Source organism: Drosophila subpulchrella, chromosome 3R, assembly GCF_014743375.2.
Source record: "Drosophila subpulchrella strain 33 F10 #4 breed RU33 chromosome 3R, RU_Dsub_v1.1 Primary Assembly, whole genome shotgun sequence".
Classification (NCBI taxonomy): domain Eukaryota; kingdom Metazoa; phylum Arthropoda; class Insecta; order Diptera; family Drosophilidae; genus Drosophila; species Drosophila subpulchrella.
In genome coordinates this window covers 13,274,925-13,294,878 of record NC_050609.1, presented here as the reverse complement: position 1 = coordinate 13,294,878, position 19,954 = coordinate 13,274,925, and the positions used below count along the sequence as shown (strand labels likewise).

Below are 19,954 nucleotides of genomic sequence, written 5' to 3'. Positions count from 1 at the left end.
GATTCACCGACAGGTTGAGCAGTTGTCCAGCTGTCCAGTTGTCCACTTTTCGAGTCCTGCGGAACGGGATGAGTTCCAGGGCTCGGGAACCGGTGGCTGAACCGAACTGACACAGCGCATTTGAAAATTGATCACCGGAACATCCGTGCGCTGACCGGAAATGCACAAATACTGGCGTGATTTATGCCAGTGCGTGAGTGTGTGTGTGTGTGTGTGTGTGGGCCTTGTGCATGTCCGCTTCGAAGCATGAATAACTGTTTTACATCTGACAATTGTTTGAAATTTCCAAATGATTTCCATTCACATGCCACTTAAAGGTCGGCTTTAAGATATCCCTGTCACGGGATGAATATGATTGATGGAAGAGATTGTTAAAGCTATCGCTTATCCATCGTTCAGTTCACTAACCAGTTGAAAAACAATTTAAAACCAATTATATCTGAATTATATTTAACAACCATAATTAATTAATTTTTTATTTTCCAATTGGTAAAGGGATACTCAAGCATTTTTCTTCGATTTTTAAAGTTTCATACAACTTTTTTGATATTTGAGCTATTTGAAAATCAGATATTATATCAAAGGGTAATATATCATAAATATGAACCCTTAAGTTCTACTCCCTAAGTTACAAATTATCTTAGGTAATCAACAAAACCACTTTAAAGCTCGATTTTCTCTAGAAATTCATCAATATGCAACTGCAATGTATTCCTTAATTCATGGACTTGAAATTGACAGGCGTTGGCCGCGAGCAGGTGGAGAATTCCACTTTGCCAGAAGTGCCATTTCCTCGATTTTCTCTGATTAGCCAGCTCGCCTGTGGTCGCCACTTGTCTGCGTCTTAGCCACGTTGAAGTTGGCAGAAGCACCTGGTCCGCACTCCTGACCATTTTTCAGCTGGCGCTTATTAACTTATTTATGTGGCAGCCAGTCAGTGCTGGTAAAACCACCGAATGTCAGTTCGGCTCTGCCGGGCTTCCATGTCCTCTCCTAGTTATCCAACTAATGGAAAATTATGTTGTGAGCTGGAGGCGAGCAGCTGGCAATATGTCAAGTCTGTCTTAAAGTTTATTTCAACTTGACACTTGGTTTGCCATTTTTTTTCGGCTCACTTTTTGCGAGATAGCATTTTTGCTGTCGATTTTTCGGGGGCGAAGATTTGACAGCTGCACTTGGGATTTGTGTGGAAGTTTGTTGGGTGTTCAGTTGCTTGAAAGTTTCGCCCCGGAAAAGTTGGCCAATAACTGACAGCCCAGTGCAGGTCCATATAGATAAGCACTCTTTTCCCACTCCCACTCCCACTCGCCAATGAAAACATTAATTATTTCTGCTGTAACACCAATCCGACCAACTTTCATGACAGCCGGCGAACAATGGTGGCGATGACTCTATAATGAGCATAATTAAGCCACACAATGTGCATTTAAATTATAAATTAATTGAGCATTGAGTGGGTCTGAAGGGCAATTGAAAAAAAAACCAAAAAAACAGGAAAAATTAAACCACAAACAATAGCAGCGGAAGAACTTTATAAAACTGTTGAAACTGTTGTTTACATTTTGACAACTAATTCATTTATGAGTTAAATGAAAAATCAAACAGCAGAAGGGAATTATATATGGACTTCCGGGTTTTTCTGTGTTTATTGGTAACTTGCCATGGCAGTACTTAATCAGCAAATTTGAATTTTCATTTACAAAAACTTTATCTGCCGAAAAATAAAATTTACACAAATTAAAACCCTAACGAGCCAACATTTTATGACACATTTTTCACTACAAAACGCTGACAATTCAATTGAAATGCAACTTCTGTAGGCGGGGCTGAAAAAGGAGTTTTGCTCTGCTGTCATTGAAACCCCGCCCACTGGACTGAAAAAAAAATAAATGGGGCAAACAGGAATAAAACTCTGGCGAAAGAAATTAAAACAAGCAGCAGGATCTCGAAAAAAAAGAGGATTGGGGGAACAGAGGGTTAAGGGGTTGTAAAGCATTCGAAAAAATGCAAATATGTATGCCAATGTAAAACAGAAGCTGCAACCGGGGTACCATCATATAAAAGTGCTCCAGATCCATTCTCCTATTTTTCCACCACCCCAAAAAGGACAATGAGATGACATAAAAAATGTAGGTTCGGGTGGGTGATAAAGAAGAACCCTACTGAATGACATGACTAAAAATACATAAAAAAAGCACAAAACAAAGGAAATGATGAGAGTGTTGATGGAAACCAAGGACGAAGGACACAGGAAACGAGGGGTATCGAAGTGGCAATGCACTCGACAAAAGAGCAGAACCAGAACGAGTAGAAGATAATGCAAAACCGAAAGAAAAGCCCGGAAAATTCGTGGAGGAAAAACGGACCAAAAAAATAAATTGGGTTAAACTGCGGGTGAAACGGGTGTGCGGGGAAGAAATATTTCATTTAAGTACGGAAAAAATATACAATTAGAGAGCAAACGTAAACAGAAAACGGAAGGATACGAAAACTTGGGGGAAATGGGAAAGGGAAATGTGTGGAAAAGCTCTTTTAATTTAGTCTAGCTTTCATTCATTCTCTATTGGAAATTCTTTTATGTTTCCAAAAATTCTTTACCTTTGAAAAGTAGGGTTTATTAACATTAAAAAATTCTAAAAATTTTTTTTTTTAATATTAATTGTTCTTAATATATTTAAAAGCACAAAGTTATCCTGATCATCGATATGTCCTTCTTCGCGTCATTGATCAACGAATATTGCGAGTATTTTTGCATTCCCTTGCTTACCCACATTTTTTCGACCGTTTTTTCATGACATAAATTAAATTGCGCATTTGGTCGGTTCTGGGAATATTCGTTTCTGTGGGTTTGTAAATTTACATACATGTATGTCGGCCCCTCTGCACTAAAAGGTATACATATGTACATGTGCATCCATGGGATACAATATAAAAAGCGGAATGCAGCCAATAAAATATTGACAGACAGTTGACCAAAACGTAGCCAACGGAAAACTTTGTGTAAACACGAGAGGGAAAAAAACAAGACAGCAAAAGACAAAAGAGCTATATTTGGTTGAACAACATCAATGTGCATATATATACGGCATATATAGTAATTTGGTTTTTATGTAAATATTTTTCCAACCCATCCGAGCTGCAATCGGACGCTCATTAGCTGATTTTCAACGGACTTAACTAGATTCCAGATACATAAATTACAGTCGCGAGTCACAGGATGTTACAATAAACAGATTTATAAATTGCCGGCAGCAGCCAGCAGCTGGCCATTATTTATGGCTGTGGGTTGACAGACAGTTTTCCCCTTTCCCGCCAGCCGTTTTCCCTGAGCTTACAGGAGGTCCTCGATTTCCAAGACACCAGAACTGTGGGGGGCGGTCCACAGGTTAGACAGTTTTCACCGCACTTTTCCTTTTTTTTCGCCCGCTAATTGGCAATGGCTTACTCTTAAGGCTTACTTTTGAATTACATTTTCTTTTAAAGATTGAGAATTTTTTTAATTATTTGCAAGTATACTCGAAGTAGCACGATGGAAACTGATGATGGGCCACACACCTGCGGGGTAATTTTCCACACTTTGCAGCGTTTTTCTATCAGCTCCGGCATCTTATCATTTATCAGCAGTCGGGGAAGATCAAAAGCGAGACGAGCCATCAAAGGCAGGGATATATAGTATGCCATGTATATGGAGTAGGGGGCTCTACTTTGCCATTTCTCACGGCCCCACCCCCCCAAAAACGTATCTAAGCCAAGTCTGTTATGTGGGTCGAAATGCTGCGACTGGTGGCCATGCCATTTGGCCAAATGAAACTAATTTTGTTGATTGTATACTCGCGCTGGTGGAATGGAGCACCAGCAGATGCGAAGATGTTAGGATGCGAAGCTTTATAGCCATCGACAGTTGATATATGGGCGGTTGGGGGCGTGGCATTAGGTCTTAGTGGAAGCTGCCAGTTTAGAGCAATCTCTTCCTGGTTTTTTTTCGCACATTTACTAGGTATTTTAGGGGTACCTTCCTTTTCTTTGTCCTAAGAACCCTTAAAACATTTTATAAAAATTTAAAAAAAATTTCTCAGGAGGCTTTGTAAATTATAAATATTTAAAAATATTATTATTATAAAAATATATTTTATTTTTAAATTACTGGGTATGCCATAGACTCATATACCATTTCTCAGTAATCCCATTCCATTGTGTGCCCTGTCAAGTGAGATGTTCGCAGAAAATGTAGCTGTTGTGAAATTATCTCTAATTGATTGAAATCTCTTTGTCTCGTTCTCATCGGGTGAAATTACCTCTGTTACCTCCGTGCCGAGCTGTCTAATCGGAGCCAAATCAATATGTAGTTACTGCAATCAATCGGAATCGGTCCTTCAGGGGCATCAGATCCATACAGATACTTATTCCCTTTGTCCCCGGCGAATTATTGGAGCCTGAGCCTGCTGCATTGCTCTTTCGTCTTATGACATTTTATTATACCAATTAGACTGTTCTCCTTTGCATTGTTTCATGCTCGAGCCTCGTGACAGACATTTCCCGGGTCCATTGTTCCCTCCGGATGGAATTTTCTCGTTTCCTCTATTTCTCCTTTGTACTGGCCTTTTTACTCCTGGCTTTTCCCCGCCTTTGCCTTTTCTCACACCTATTTCAGGAGCTGATGACTGCTCAGAATTTACGGGTCTCGATTGTGTTTTAACATTTATTCATGGAGTGTGGGCAAGTGGACGCTGGACCGTGTCCTGGTTGTCCTGGTTGTTCTGGTGCCACTTCACTGGCAACACACATTTCTCAAATGTTGCAACACTTGGGCAACGGCACCGTGCTCGGCACACAAATGACATTTACATTTTGAGCACATAATGTTGGCAGAATTTGTAGCTAGTAGTTTTACTTTTTTCGCCCCTTTATTTTTGCTACCTGTGACCAGCAGGAGCCCTCTTGGCCCTGTAGTATTTTTTTGGGTGATAATTGCATACGGCGTCGTGCACTCGACAACAGCAACAACGAGTGCACTACAAGTTGGATGTTGCTGTTGCACTTGCTGTTTCTCATGTTGCCAGCAACTAACAACTTCCTACTTATAGAGAGGGACCTTCATGGCTTTAATTTGTGCAGAGGCAAGCGAGTTTCACATGACAGCGTTGCACAGGAAAATAAAATACAAAAAAATATCAAAGTAAAATATATAAGTATCTTAGAAAATATAATAAATGTTATCTTATGTCTTATGACACACACAAAATATTGACTTCATTGTGTAATTAAGAAATCGAACTAAGATACATTAATTTCATAAATAACTCATCTCATTTATTTTTAAGTAAGAAATATCTAATCTGTCGAATTTTTATAAATAGTAAATAAAGTTAAAAGAAAATTATATAAATATATATTGTTGCATACTTTTAGACACCTTTGTGGGTAATTTTAAAGCCATAGCAATTTTTGAGCACTCTAACATAAAGTGCCTTTGCTGTTATTTTATTCCCATTCACAACTAGTACTTATAAAGATTTTTTCCAGTGCCTTTCTGACCAAAAGCAAATTATTGAACATCGAATAGGCAGCCAAATGAGAAAGAGAAATCCTGGCCAACGGCTTAGGCCGTTTATCAACCGAACTGACCAGCAGCTTGACAGGCAATAAATTAAAGGTCCTAAATACAAACAGCTGATACAGTTGCTACTCTCGACGGGGGCGTTCCAATCCAAGGCGAAAAGCCCACTTCAAAGAGATTGCCAGGGAAAGTATGCCGCTAAGTCTAAATATGTTGCCCCGGTTTCGAGGGTTGCGCAAAAAGGCTTTAAAAGTGTTGGCGGGAGAAAGTAAGCCGGAAAGGGAAAGCCACTTTAGACGCATGTGATGCGATGATCAAAGCGCCTGGCTCCAGACGAGGGCGAACTTTATTGAACTAAGTTTGTTACAAAGCCACCTGTAACACGAAGGGGTCAGGGGTCGGGGGTCAGGCAAGTTGGCAAGTGGCAAAAGGCAGATTGTGGCCTTAAGTGGCTGAAACGTAAGTTGGATTACAGATAAATCAGCATCAAGATGAGCAGCTAAAAATAGAGTGTTGCCAGGCAGAAGGCTAACAAGATTATGCAGTTTTCAGAAAGTTAGATAAAAGTTTAGTAGTTAGTTAGACTCGATGACCGGGGCATCACAATTGGTTACAGTTTCAACTAACAGCGAAACTAATCGTATGTTACGAACCTATAAGTAGACGTGAAATATAGCTAAGGCACACAGTTCATTTGAAATAATCATGTCGCTAACATTGTTCACTTTTCTAGTACTCTTTGGTTTTGCATTTCTAGGTCAGCATCAGGCAGGTGGTAAGTAAACCTGTTTTTAATAAATTGACGAATATATTCTAGAAACTACTTCCCATCTTTAAAAATTAATAATTATATAAAATATGTGGCATTATCTGTGGCTCTTAAATTAAAATGGAATGAATATTTTAGCTCGCAATGATATGATGTAAAATATAGTTTAACCAAAAACCCCTACGACCTTCTAGCTGACTGCGGTGCTGATCTCTGGAAGGATGATACGGATGTGGATGAAGGATCTTGCAGTCGTTCCCAGACAACTAAAATTGAAGACGATCTTTCAGAACCTATTGAAGCAGATCCATTTGTAAAGGCATCAACTATTCCAAAACCGAAAGTTAGCAAGCCAAACACGGAAGTTCAGGAACCTTTTATGCAAACCATAATTAAGGCTTTTAAGTTTCTGTGGCAGATCCTGAGTATTTGGATAAATTTCAACCAATAAATGAGATAAGGCACTTCTGCCAACAGATCCAAATTAAATGGCTTTGTGTTCTTGCAGGATATATCAGAGTCAAGAGTTCCTTTTCGTCTCTGGCCATTGTTTTAACGGCTTTGTTCAGAACTGTTCTGTTGACGTTTCAGGCAGTGGCACTCTTTGTTTTTTTCCTGTTTTTTTCACTGCTCTTAGCCCCCCGTTGCATTTTGCAATTTAAGTTATGAAAAACGTTTCGTTTGGCTTTGTTGTTGAATTGTGCTGCATTGTGGCTTTTGTTTGCGTTGTTGCTTTGCATGCATTTCACATGAGCCGGCAGTTGCCGCTTTCCATTTGGTTTATTGCGAATTTTATTGTTTTACGGTAGTTTATGGCAAATGCCATACACCGAGCCATGTAAATATTTGTTCTAGGCCGTACATTTCCCTTCTGCATCGGGCTTGCCTTTGAGCCAATTTTCACAGAAACAGACACAGACTCGGGGATACAAACATGCTTAAATATGCACACGTTGATAAAGTGAAATGTTTGCTGGCCCATTTCAATCAGTGTTATGCTGATGACCAAACTATAAAAATAAAGGCATGTGAATGCTGTAATATCATCAATTTTCATACAGATTACTTGATTTAAGGCAACGTGCGATTCAGGTCGAAACGTTTAATTCGATACTCTGTTTTTTGGCATGACTGCAGAGTAAACGCACTTTTAAAATATGGCAGCTTGTTCACTGAGTGAATAATAAGCTTGTTAAATTGTTTTCAAACAAAAAATGAAATGGAATGAAAATAAAAAGTAATCGCTCAATTTGCAATGGTGAATTTTCTTTGGTTAATATTCATGCTGAAAGTGAATTTTTATTTATAAAAATATTCACTGGTAAATTTGTTAAATGATACGATTGCATACCTATATATTGAATCTCAAAAAATGTAGGGTAACCAACTAGTTTTTTCTTCATATAATTTCTAACCATATTAATTTGCAACAAAAGTTAATTACACTATATAAACCAACTGAGGTTGACGGCGACTTCTGTTTGGGCTATTAGGCTAATGGGCTTGCACAAAACTTTTGGCCAGCCCAGAACAAACGAGCCAACAAACAAACCAACTGCAGTAAAAACAAAGCGTGTAGAAATAATGTGCTAAATGAATAAAGCCCCAGTTCCTTTTTTGTAGGGGGCGTGCAAATACTTGCAGAATACAAATAAAATTAACTAAAACTCAAACTCAAAGCCAAAACTCTGAGCCAAAGTCCAACACAGGCCGAGACCCATCCGTTTTTGTTGTATTTCCTGTTGTTGTTTGGCCGAAAGCCCACCGGAAAATTTTTGGAAAACGCTCAACTCTGAAATAATTAAAAACTAATTAAAGGGGCGCAGGGATGGGCAAGTGGCAAGCTGTTGTAAAACTTAATTAACTAAATGAGAGCAAGAGCAACAACAGCAAAAGCATAGCAGGATCGCCATAGAAATTGTTGTCCAGGCGCACACACGAGGCGTATGAGTAATTTAATCATGTTTCATGCTGTCCTGGCCAAGAGAAGGCGGTCCAGAGAGCTGCGTTTGTTGACACCCACAGAATGCAATTTGCGCCACAAAAGCAAACAAAGAAAATCTTGGAAAATGGGGGAAAATACAAGGCGGCAAACAAAAGTCAAACAAAGTTATATTCCAGATTGGATTTTAAGTTTTTGGATTAGTTGCAGCTCTGCAGATGCTTTCAGCATAATAAGAGTGAACGCAACGAAACAGGAAAGTGGGAATATTTACCGAGTACTATAATTCCTTACAGCCCCTACGCAAAGCTTAAGTCCTTCAAAGTCCTGCTCTCTGCAAATTTAATAGAAGTTAATGGGTTAAAAATTGCTAAGCTGAGCTGAGAGCCTTTATAAACACTTGATTTTTCATGAAATATATTTTTAACATTTTGGAAATCATTAAGAAAGTCATTTTTTATATTATTATTTTGGCAATAGCCATTCGCTCCATATGTATATTAATATTTAAATTTGATCTGCTAACTTTAAGAGCATTTATATTTTATTTTGTTTTATGTTTTTTGAACAGTTTAATAAAATTGTCCTGTTTCGTATACTGCCTTTCTAAAAAATGTTTAACATTTTATTTTATTAACTTTCTTGAGTTGCCGATGACTTTCAGGAATGTGAGTCATAGACAATATATATTCCTTTTACTCTCGATTTAAAGACGGTTTTGCCTGAGTGCTCTACTTGTTGTACAGCGTATACCCAGCCGTCACTCCGCCGGGAGGCAACATTCTGCTATTGACTTGCATATTTGCCTTTCCACTCCAGTCGAATCAACCCGGCAGCCACCTTACCTGGGCCCAAAGCCAAGACCACTCCACGCACGTGCCATCAAAGTGAAATAGAAACAAAACAGGGGAGGCCATAGGATCCCTTGGGTTCTGGACCCATCCCAAGGAGCCGGGTTTGTTCTGCACTTTTTTCTTTGCCGTCTGGCTTAAGTACGTTGTTTGCCCAGTATATATACATATAGACCGTACCATGCCAAAGGTGAGGGAGAGCCTGATATCCATAAACAAGGACCTCCTGGACTCGGTCTCCGCTTTTCCATTCCCATCCCCATCCCATGGTGACCACTGATTTAAACCGACAGCTGCAACGCACAAGATTGAAGCCGGAAAACAAAAAACAAAAGAAACTCCTCCGGCATTCATTCATTTCTCAAAAATGCCTCTGCTCATTGTGGGCCACAACTGATTGCAACCGGTGGCCATTATTCATTTCCGTAGCTGCACTTGTGACCCGGGTTCGAGTCCGGGTCCTACGTATCCGCATATTGAAAACGCTTTGGCATAGACAAATCTGCGACTCGAATTGCAACCCGCGGTGATTGAATGGCAATACTTTGCAACTGGTCGATGGTCGATCCCTAGCTGCTGGATGCCCATCTGCCAGTGGCCACTCAATTGGATTTCGGAGGCACTCATTGTGTGCCATCCTCTGGCCAATGGAGTCCCAGTCCTCATAAGCTTAATTGAAATGGCGAGTGGGAAAAGCCAGTTTCGTATTGATGAACACAAAAATCATTCAATTAGCCCACTCATCTATGACTTCTGTATTTCTATCCCATTATTGGGAATTTATTGCCTTTATTTTTGTACAGCATAGTAGAACATAATTTCTTTTTTAAAGCGATTAAACAAGGTAATAAAATATATGCTGACTATGTAATGCAGTTTCTGATCTAGCTTAAAATTGTTAGAGTCCTTCATCTGCATTTCCATACCGAATTCTATTACTATGAGCAGCTCACTGGGGCATAATATCATATAGAGTCCTTGCTCCAACTCAGACATTAAGAGATTTGCACATAGAAACCCTTTGATTGTGTGTCCTACTTCACTACAGAAATGCAAATTATCCAAATCCCCCAAAGGTCTGTTGCCATTTCGATTGCGGCTCGGCTGTTGCCCTTTCGTCCTGTTTACGCCTGATTAAAGTCAAACAACAAACATATTCCAGGCTGCATTACGAGACAATCGTATAAACATATTTGCACAATTGTGGGCATAAGAATGGGTTAGTTTCAAAATGCTTTAAATAATAAATTGGCTTTCATGTAATCCACCCATTTAGAAGAATGTTCAGCAACTCACATTTCCCTTTTTTGGAATGATTCAATTACATTTTAAGCTAAACAACTTTATAATCAATAAGACAAAAAATATATATAACTTTCAAAACATTTAAATATTTTATTTACTTACTTATTTATATTCTGGTTTTGATTTAAAGACTTTATTTCCAGTCAGCTGTATTATTCTGCATCTCTGGTCCGAAAGGTCCGTTGTAATCTATGCAGAGAAATGCTTGACAATGCCTTGTTTTGTGGCTCAACTTTGGCCCCCATCCCAAATCCTTGGTGTCCTTCGTGGCCAGGATTTGCTTCTCATTAGCAAGAAGTTCCCATTGTTGGCTCCACTGGGGAGCGCACGTGTGAGAAAGGATGGCCAGGGGTATGGGTTTGTGCAGTTCGGTTCTCGCCTTCTCCGCTCCCAAATTATGCAAATTGCTCGAAATTTTGCATTGGATAATTTTCCTATTTGCCCGTAACGCTCAATAAAAAAACAAAACAAAAAAAAAGAACAACATTTTATGCCCCAAGGGAACGAGGAAAATGGCATAAAATGGCTGCCCACAAAAAAAATACTCAACAATTGTATAAATGCACCAACAAAAATACAAATAAAAATAATATAAAAACGAAACAAACTGCGTCGCATTTAATTAAAAATGTAATTACCCATGCTTTTCAACAGCCGCAACGCTTGAAGCCGTGGCCAAAGGCTATAAAAACATTATTCGGGAAATTGTTGCAAATTTAATTGTTGAATCCTGTTTTATTTTACTGGGGTGTTACTATATTACGGCGATGTGGTCACATGCAATTTTTCCCCCGTCACAAATTGGGGCTCTGGGAAAAGGAATTTAACAACCATGTCAGTTTCACAATTAACTTACACTCAAAAATGTTTTTTATAATGAAACAACTTTGGTTTATCAAATTAGAGGAGAAAATGAGGTGATGATATTTGTTATATAAATTTAGAAAATATTTCAAAAATGTATTCTTTCATATATTTCAAACAACTTTCCTACGATTTTTACTTTACTTTCTAAAACAAATATTTTGGCTGAAAAATTAATATTTAAATTTCAAATGGATGGTGTAAACGATTTCATTTTCATGGACGAGATGAGTGGACCTAGGTTGGCAAACTATAAACATAGCTACAGCCAGCTTATAAGAAATGAGCGGGGAGTGATAACCAAAAAGGAACTGGGATCCATGATCCGATCTCTAGGTGAGATTCCCACGGAAAGGGAACTGGAGGAAATTTTCAAGGCCTCGGATGTAGACGGCAATGGCGAAATCGACTTCAGGGACTACTGTTTTGTAATGGCGCGTTTCGAAAATGAAGAGGAGTTTGAGATGTGCCGGTTATTCAAACTTTTCGACAAAGACGGCGACGGTTTCATTACCGAAAGCGATCTGATTCAGTTAATACAGATCACGGACTTCCAGAGCGAAAAAAAGATCATTATGCACTTGATTAGGGATCGATATTCTGACGGAGATGGTCGCATAAGTTTCACCGAGTTCATGGCTATGATAAAAAGAACCTTTGCCTGAGAGGGTTTTTTACCTGGATTTGTAACGCCAAAAATTTGAAGTTATACTTTTTATAGAAAAAGTAAATATGTTTTTATTGGATAACGAAATGATTAGATAATAAAATATAAATTTTATTTTACCTAAGAATCTACGTTTTTTAATACAAATATTTTTTATTCAAACATGTATAAACCTTTTACTTTTTGATGCATTTTTCGAACTATCATTGCCTTTAGTTTCAAAAATACATTCAGTCTAAAAAAGTTTTAATTTGCAGACCAAATTTTAACAATATCTAAATTTTAGTAAAATCAAATTTTAAGTGAAACCCGAACTTTCCAACGCTTAAGTATTGGCCATGGATGACTTTGATTTTAGTAGCCCGCCGCCAGAGGTGCGAACCATTCATACGCACACCCTGGATGACGAGCAGCTCAAGGATTGTGAGGCGGCCTTCGCCCTTTTCGACGATGAAAATACCAAGGTCATCCCTATTAAGTACCTAAGGGATTGCTTACGGGCCGTGGCCCACACCCCGCCGGAAAATGAGCTGCAGGACTATATCACCGAAATCGATACGGATGGATCGGGCGAGCTGTATCTCAGCGATTTCCTCTGGATCATGTCGAAGCGGTACGAGAATTCGACCCCCGAAGATGAGGTTATCCTGGCCTTCAGGGTCTTCGACAAAGATGGATCTGGATTTATACACGAGACGGAATTCCGCCAGATAATGACCGACTTGGGTGATGAGATGGAGGAGGATGAGATTGAGGAAATGATTCGCGATGCAGACGCCAATACGGAGCTGAAAATTGACTACGTTCGATTTGTAACCATGATGATGGAGACGTAACACTCTCTTGAGGTGTTTTACGGAACGGTAAGTACTTACCAATATAAAGATAATATTTTTTATTTTAAACTAGAATCTGCAGAACTGGCAAATGGAATTGAATTCTTCTGAGCTACAGCGAAATCTATATGATATTTTTATCACTTGAATGTTTTTTATAATCCATGATCATCTGGAATGTGGACTTGGAAATAACTTTCTTGGCGGGACCTACAATATCAGATTAATCATTATACTTCCCTTTAATAATTCTTTAAGCTTGTTTAACAATAAATAAATAAATAAATAATGAGTGTTAATTTAGAAAATTACATATTAAACTTAAAAGTAAAGATATATAAAATCCTTGATTTTGACTTCAACTCTTGATTTATACTTCAAAATGAAGTTCTGAAATTATATTATTCCAAAATTTGTAGTGAAGGTGCAGTGATCCCCAAAATTCCTCAGCCCCAACCCCTTTCCTGACCATGGATTACGATTTCCTTACTCCGCCACCAGAGGAGCGGATCATCCGCACCAATAATCTGACCGAAGAACAGGCCAAGGATTTGGAGATGGCATTTTCCCTGTTCGACGATCAAGACCTCAAGGTCATACCCATAAAGCATCTGAGACAGCTAATGCGAGCTGTGGGCCAACATCCCAGTGATTTGGAGCTGCAGGATATAAATACAGAAATCGATGCTGATGGATCTGGAGAGCTATATCTTAGCGATTTTTTGTACATCATGTCTCAGAGGTACGAGAACATGACGACCGAGGATGAGATTATAGCGGCATTCCGGGTGTTCGACAAGCAAGGAACCGGATTTATATCCGAATCGGAGTTCCGTCACATCATGAAAAACATGGGAGAGCAGATGTCAGACGATGAGGTGGAGGAAATCATCCGCGATGCTGATTCCGATCATGAGGGAAACATAGACTATGTGAAATTTGTCAACATGATGTCCACCACATGAGGATCTATAGAAGTAGGCTTTGGGGGTTGGGACCTGGACCTTTCAAATTCAAAACATTTTCGGTCTCTCAAAATCACACGATCGGTAGCCTTGACATCATCTCGATATATATACAGATATAGTCGAAAACAAAAGCCCTGAATATTAATTGAAGATGTCCGAGTTAACGGAGGAGCAGATTGCCGAGTTCAAGGACGCCTTTGTGCAGTTCGATAAGGACGGCACCGGCAAGATAAACACTCGGGAGCTGGGAACCTTGATGCGCACCCTTGGCCAGAATCCCTCGGAGGGAGAGTTACAGGACCTGATAGCCGAGGCCGATAGCAATAGCGAGGGACTACTGGACTTTAGTGAGTTCTGTGCCATTATGGCCAAGCAGATGCGCGAAACTGATACCGAGGAGGAGATGCGCGAGGCGTTCAAGATCTTCGATCGCGATGGCGACGGTTTCATATCACCGGCTGAACTCCGTTTCGTGATGATCAATCTGGGCGAAAAGGTCACCGACGAGGAGATCGACGAGATGATCCGAGAGGCCGATTTCGATGGCGATGGTATGATCAACTACGAGGAGTTTGTATGGATGATCAGCCAAAAGTAGTTCGTTGGTTTTGGATTATACCAAAATAAAATACAACACATATGGGGTCACTGCAAAAAATGTATCAATTATTGGTTGAATAGGATAAATGAGGGGAGTTTCTTGGGGCCGATTTCTCAATGTCATGTTAAGCTTGTAGTTAATTTGCCAAAAAAAAGATAATATGAAGTTAGATTGTTTCGGAAGATAAATTCATTTTCTAAAATTGATGTTATTAATGGTGTTTATTTAACTAAGTGACAACAATTTTCTTAAAGGTATTGCTTACTTTTCTGAGTGTGTTAATAACTTTATGGAAACACTTAAAACCCCCTTAATTCTACCAATTAATTTTGCGGTGTGCTAGTTAATCCTTTAGCCTAATTTGGAGACCAAGAATTTTTCGAGCATGTCCCACTCTTAAAAATATTTGATGAAAGCACCGCATTTCCGTAATTGTGGTTGGTTTAAGGAATTCTGAGCTCTTTTAGCTCGCTCGCCTTCAGGTGAAAACTTTGAGCATGGAGCACTCTGCGTGGTTTTAGGCCACCTCCACCTCGTTTCCCTGGCAAGTGGTTTTTGCTTCCACATGCGGCACGGCACCTTTGTGGCCAGACGAACAATTTTCCTGTTGCTTAAATTCAATTTGCTTATGCATTAAAATTAAATTTTACTGTGGCCTCAACGGCCCCGGTTCGTTCTCCATTTTGCAACGAAAACGTACCTCTTGGGGGCCGAGGCTTGTGCCTGGGTCTTATAAATATTTCGTGTGTATTCTGTACACGCATATATGAATTTCCAATTTTGATTATTTTTCCTTATTGGGGAACCTACAAGTTTCGGTTTCATCTCAGACATGTCAAAATGCCAACTTGCTTAATTGAGAGTCCACAAAACAACGAGAACCGAATCGAGACCTTAACTGCAATGTGCATCAGCATGGAATAAGAACAAAAGCCCAAGCAGATTCCAATTTCAGATCTGACATCAATAAGCACTTACAGTGGCATAAATATTATATATACTCGAGAGCTGGCAAATATATGTGTCTATATGCGGTTCAAACACCAGAACGACATCGGCACTTCGCCACCTCACCACCTCGCCGCATAGACGAGTCGGTTCTCGACTCTCGGTTTTCAGTTTTCAGTTAGCAGGAGGCACAGGACATGTTCGATGGACTGGCTACGAAGGAAATTGAATTTGTGGGCAGGACCTCATCTCTCTACCGCTCCCCTTTTGGTGCATCGGATGAACCAGATGATATGTGGGTGTGGGGAAACTGCAATATCGGGCCAGGATATTTGAGTGGCAAGTAAATCAGAAATAAGAAAGAAATCACATCGGATCCAAGAGTTTTCCCTGAGTTTGATCTATGTGTTTTTCCTGAAGACCAGAACCAGACATTCAGAAAATTGATGTGTTTGTTTTCATTCATTTCTGCAGCCCCTTTGGCATCATATTCCATAAAGTTCTCCACTAAGACTATGCAGTATGTTTTTCATTAGAGCATTTCAACTTCGTTTTGGTTGAGTCATTCTGCACACTGAGAAAAATAGAAAGAAAATATATAGTTTGTGTTTGTAGTTGTTTTTTTTTTTCAGGGGATATTTAAATAATTACTAGGAACCGAAACCCAAGAAATACAGATTATGTATTTAAAAAATTTAACTATTTAACTATTAAATACATTATTTAAGGTAGCATAACTGACATAAAATAAGTTTCAAACTTAATATTTTATTTATTTGTTTTTTTCAAATGCAGCTTTCCGTTTTTCCCAGTGTACGAAAAAGAGCAGGCATTCTGCTGTCTGAATGCTCATGCACATCGATTTCTTCTGGAAGAGTCTTTTTATGCGGTTTACCACCCACGTTCCGCACTCAGAGTGTCATTTTTGGGTGGGGTTGGGATGGTATGTGAAGAGATGGAGAATGGGATTCGGGGAATGGACACTGGGGAACTGGGGAACGGGGAGTGGGGAATGGTATGGAACACTTCCGCACAGGCACTTGAATACGCAAAAAGGCGAATGCAAGTGACGAGGTCCATGAACAAGGACGAGGGTGTCCTGCTCGAAATGCGGACTTTTGCGCCAGAGGACGACTTTGGTGAGCAGCCATACCCTGGTCAAATTTGGTCTGTGGTCCTGGCCACATATACACACAGTTTAAACTGTTAAAGTTATCTGTTATCTCTAATTGAGAGAGAAATGTGTGTGCGTGCTTGGGGGCTTAAATTTTAAGTTGTTGATTTTATTACGCATACGCCTAGTGGCTGCCCTTTTTTTTGTGGCCATAACAAACTTACCCGCTTAATGGCGAGCCAAAGCTTTCTCGGGCCCTCAATCAAATGGGTGGGCAAAAGCCGGGGCTTTCGTCATGGGAAGCCGGCAAAAACCCCTTTCGGATTAACAGATCAACGCACAAATGACCCGAGCAATCGTCTTGGGTTTTCCCTTTCCCAGTTCCCATTTCCCCGTATTCCCTTCACGATTTTCTCTCTGTTTTTTTTTCCTTTAAGCTGCCATTTCGATAAGGCTGAAAGCTTATCGGGGCTGAAGGACTTTGACGACCCAATTAATTCTTGTTCAACAACAGGCCGAAAAAAATGTTGCCACATGCATTGTTAGTCTACTTTTCATGTCAAGGCAAGCGAAGAAGGACAGGAGGGCCGGGAAAAAAAACTAAGTGAATAAAGTACAAAAGAAAATAAAAATGGGAAACTCGTGAACGTTAAGTTAAATTGCGCGGAAAAGTTATGCGGCCCTGCTACCCAGAGTTTTTCTAACAAAAAAACTTTGTTAAACATTTTATTCCCCAGAACGCTCGCCACGTTGGCCGGGCGGAACTACTTCAAAATGTAAAAATGTTCAAGCCGGTGTTGAGAAGGCAAACTTGGCAGCAACTTTGAAGGCTCACATAATTATGCGCATTGCATCGCCACCGATCCTGGTCCACATCCTCCTCTGTCACCTGCTCCTGATCTCGCCCAGCCTCTCGGCCAGCTACCAGCGTTCCTTGAACTGCCAGCAGCAGCAGCAGCAGCAGCAGTCCCGATCCCAGGACCAGTCCGGGCAGCTATCCATGGGCATGCGGCAATGCAACTCCAAGGAGACCGCCTCGAACATCGCGCTGAAGGCGGCCCAGGAGGCCAAGAAGGCATCGGACACCCAGGCACCCGCCGCCCTGGCCGCCGCCCGCCAGGTGAAGCATCAGCTGGCCGACAAGGCCGTCGCCGCCGCCAAGGCCGCCGAGGCAGCCCTCGCCGGCAAGCAGCAGATCCTCGAGCAGCTGCAGGATGAGGTGCACGAGGCGGAGATCATCGTCCAGGAGGAGAGCTACTCCCTGGTGGGATCACAGGTGAGACTCCTAGACATCTATCAAAATATTTATATTTTATCATACATCAAAAATTTGCTTACCAGTTTAAAGATGCATCCGAGTTTTATTAAAATTCAAAGGCATTACCTTTAATCAATAGCTAACTACAAATTATAAGGTGGCCTTTATTTAAATGTGGCAAAATATAGAACGATAAATTTCTTTTAATTTAAAAAAAATAAAAGTCAAATCTTTTGTAGGTCTGAACTTAGTTTTTCCGTAAATAATTAATTATTTTGTAATATTCCATGTCATCTTTAAAAATACATTTTAAATTTCTAGTAAGCTTTTCTTTTTTTAGACCCTTACCCTTGTAGACCCTTACGACAAAATCTCAGTTAAGAAATATAATCAGAAAAATAAAATCAAATGAATTAATAAGCATGGACCGAATACATTCAATCATTTTTGTACTTTGCGAAATTTCTATTGTACCTAGTGGTAAATGTGTATAAAAATCATAAGCTGATCAAACATAAAAACCTTTTCCATACTAAAACCTATTATTCATGATACAATTTAAACCTAATCTCAGACCAATCTCAATGCCGCTGTTGCCACTGCAAAGCAGACGCAAACGCTGTTGCAATCGCTGCGAGGCTCGGTGAAAATCGCCGAGGATGCACTGAGCAATGCGGAGGCAGCTGCATCCGGTGCCCAGCAGGAGCTTTGCGAAAAAACGCAGCTGGTGGAGACCGCTCGCCAAAGGGCGGAGATGCTGATGCAGCAGTTGCGTTCCGCCAAACTGGACTACACCAATACGAAGAAGGCCGCTTACAGGGCCGCCTGTGCCGCCTCTGAGGCCCGGCACAAAGCTGTACGAGATCGGAGATCCCCAGGGGAGGAAATGGAAATCGAAGGAACTTCCGGGCAGCAGCAGCAAATGCTGCAGAGCCAGAAACAGGAACAGAATCTAGAGAAGGGTCAAGCGGTCAAGGGTCAGGCTGAAGAATGGGAATACAACGAGCAGGGCAAAGCTATATTTTCTAATTAAAGTCTGTTGTGCATTAAAATTTAGTTTGACAAAATAAATACATTTTAAGCACAATTAATTGTTATTAAAAATATTTATCTTTTATAGTACTATATCAAAAAAAATATATATTTTGTTTAAACTTAGGTAAATGAACTCTAAATTTATTTTCAAAGACAGAATAATTTTAAAAAATTTGCACATGCCCTTTCAAAAACTTTCGCAAATTCATATCGCCCTACCGAAAAATACCATTCTGCCATAAACTTTATTTTAAAGTTCATCAGCAGCATAACCCTCTTTCGAATGGAAAGCGAGGCGAACTTCCTCTGCCAAACGCCTTCGGGACTTTGGTGCGCCAATCGAAGCGTTAGGAACCGCAGGACTCCAAAAAGGCAACATGACAGTGCCAAAAAGGGACACCAAACCCAATTGGCTTGTAAAACAATTTGACCAAAGCTATTTTGTTATAACTTTTCGGTTTTTTTTTGTGTTTCCCTTTTTTTTTGCCTTTCAGTTTCCTTTTTTTTTTTGAGAGAGAGAGTGACAGTGGAAAAGGGCGTGACACAATGGGGGGCATTACAAAAGTTTTTACCACACGTTTTCAATAATGATTAGTTTCGGGCTTCTCATTGGGGAATTGACAAAGGATGAGCAAGAAACATTAAGTTTAAAGTTTTTCAGTCTCGGTCCTCGCCTTCAAAAAAAGTTGGCTTACATGAATGGCAATAAATAAATGTTGGTTGTCAGCGTATTAATTGGGTCATCAGTTGGGAAATCGTAAAAGTTGCCCCAAAAGCCAAAGGCTTCGATCCGTAAAAAACTCACCGGGGAGCGGTTAAAGTAACGATGCGGGTTTTCGGTTTTTTGTGGCGTCTATTTGGACACCAATTCCCCAAAGACAAGACAAAAACAAGCGATTGGTACTTGAGACAAGAGTTATCAGGCATCAACTAGCAATCTGGGAGAGCTATCGCCAGTTCGATTTATGATCTGGCCTAATAAAATGTATCTCTGAGATGTCAAACTCAGCCCAAGTAACTACCCAATTTATAGTTTTGGCCACATTCTAAGAGCCCTTGCCATTCGCCGTTGACAGGCAAACAGAAAGGGTTCAATTGAGGGGCAGGTTTTGTCTTTCTAGGCCTGGGACTTTGTTGAGCCTACCCCATTGAACACTGAAAGAAAATAACCCAATTTAAGAAACATTTAAATTTCATTTCACATTGAATTTTTTATATTATATTAAAAATATTGGTGGT

General features: G+C 40.0%; 6 protein-coding genes across 6 annotated transcripts; all 6 read left to right on the top strand.

The window, feature by feature from the left end:
- The first annotated feature begins 6,234 nt into the window (after positions 1-6,234).
- On the top strand, positions 6,235-6,810 carry LOC119562937. Its single transcript, XM_037876093.1, has 2 exons — positions 6,235-6,332; positions 6,521-6,810. The coding sequence occupies exons 1-2, from the start codon at positions 6,263-6,265 to the stop codon at positions 6,775-6,777; spliced, it is 327 nt and encodes a 108-aa protein (XP_037732021.1). The 5' UTR covers positions 6,235-6,262; the 3' UTR covers positions 6,778-6,810.
- Positions 6,811-11,515: 4,705 nt separating this feature from the next.
- Positions 11,516-11,953, top strand: LOC119553434 (calmodulin-beta-like). The gene has a single exon (XM_037863827.1). It carries the CDS (start codon positions 11,516-11,518, stop codon positions 11,951-11,953), a length of 438 nt encoding a protein of 145 aa, XP_037719755.1.
- Positions 11,954-12,175: 222 nt separating this feature from the next.
- Positions 12,176-13,094, top strand: LOC119561602 (calmodulin). Its single transcript, XM_037875202.1, has 2 exons — positions 12,176-12,818; positions 12,874-13,094. Exon 1 carries the CDS (start codon positions 12,294-12,296, stop codon positions 12,789-12,791), a length of 498 nt encoding a protein of 165 aa, XP_037731130.1. The 5' UTR covers positions 12,176-12,293; the 3' UTR covers positions 12,792-12,818; positions 12,874-13,094.
- A 60-nt stretch (positions 13,095-13,154) lies between these two features.
- Positions 13,155-13,904, top strand: LOC119551974 (calmodulin). Its single transcript, XM_037861692.1, has one exon. The coding sequence runs from the start codon at positions 13,262-13,264 to the stop codon at positions 13,754-13,756; it is 495 nt and encodes a 164-aa protein (XP_037717620.1). The 5' UTR covers positions 13,155-13,261; the 3' UTR covers positions 13,757-13,904.
- LOC119551983 (calmodulin-related protein 97A) lies at positions 13,768-14,405 on the top strand. Its single transcript, XM_037861705.1, has one exon. It carries the CDS (start codon positions 13,911-13,913, stop codon positions 14,355-14,357), a length of 447 nt encoding a protein of 148 aa, XP_037717633.1. The 5' UTR covers positions 13,768-13,910; the 3' UTR covers positions 14,358-14,405.
- Positions 14,406-17,167: 2,762 nt separating this feature from the next.
- On the top strand, positions 17,168-18,736 carry LOC119561232. Its single transcript, XM_037875048.1, has 2 exons — positions 17,168-17,698; positions 18,255-18,736. The coding sequence occupies exons 1-2, from the start codon at positions 17,264-17,266 to the stop codon at positions 18,711-18,713; spliced, it is 894 nt and encodes a 297-aa protein (XP_037730976.1). The 5' UTR covers positions 17,168-17,263; the 3' UTR covers positions 18,714-18,736.
- Positions 18,737-19,954: the final 1,218 nt, after the last annotated feature.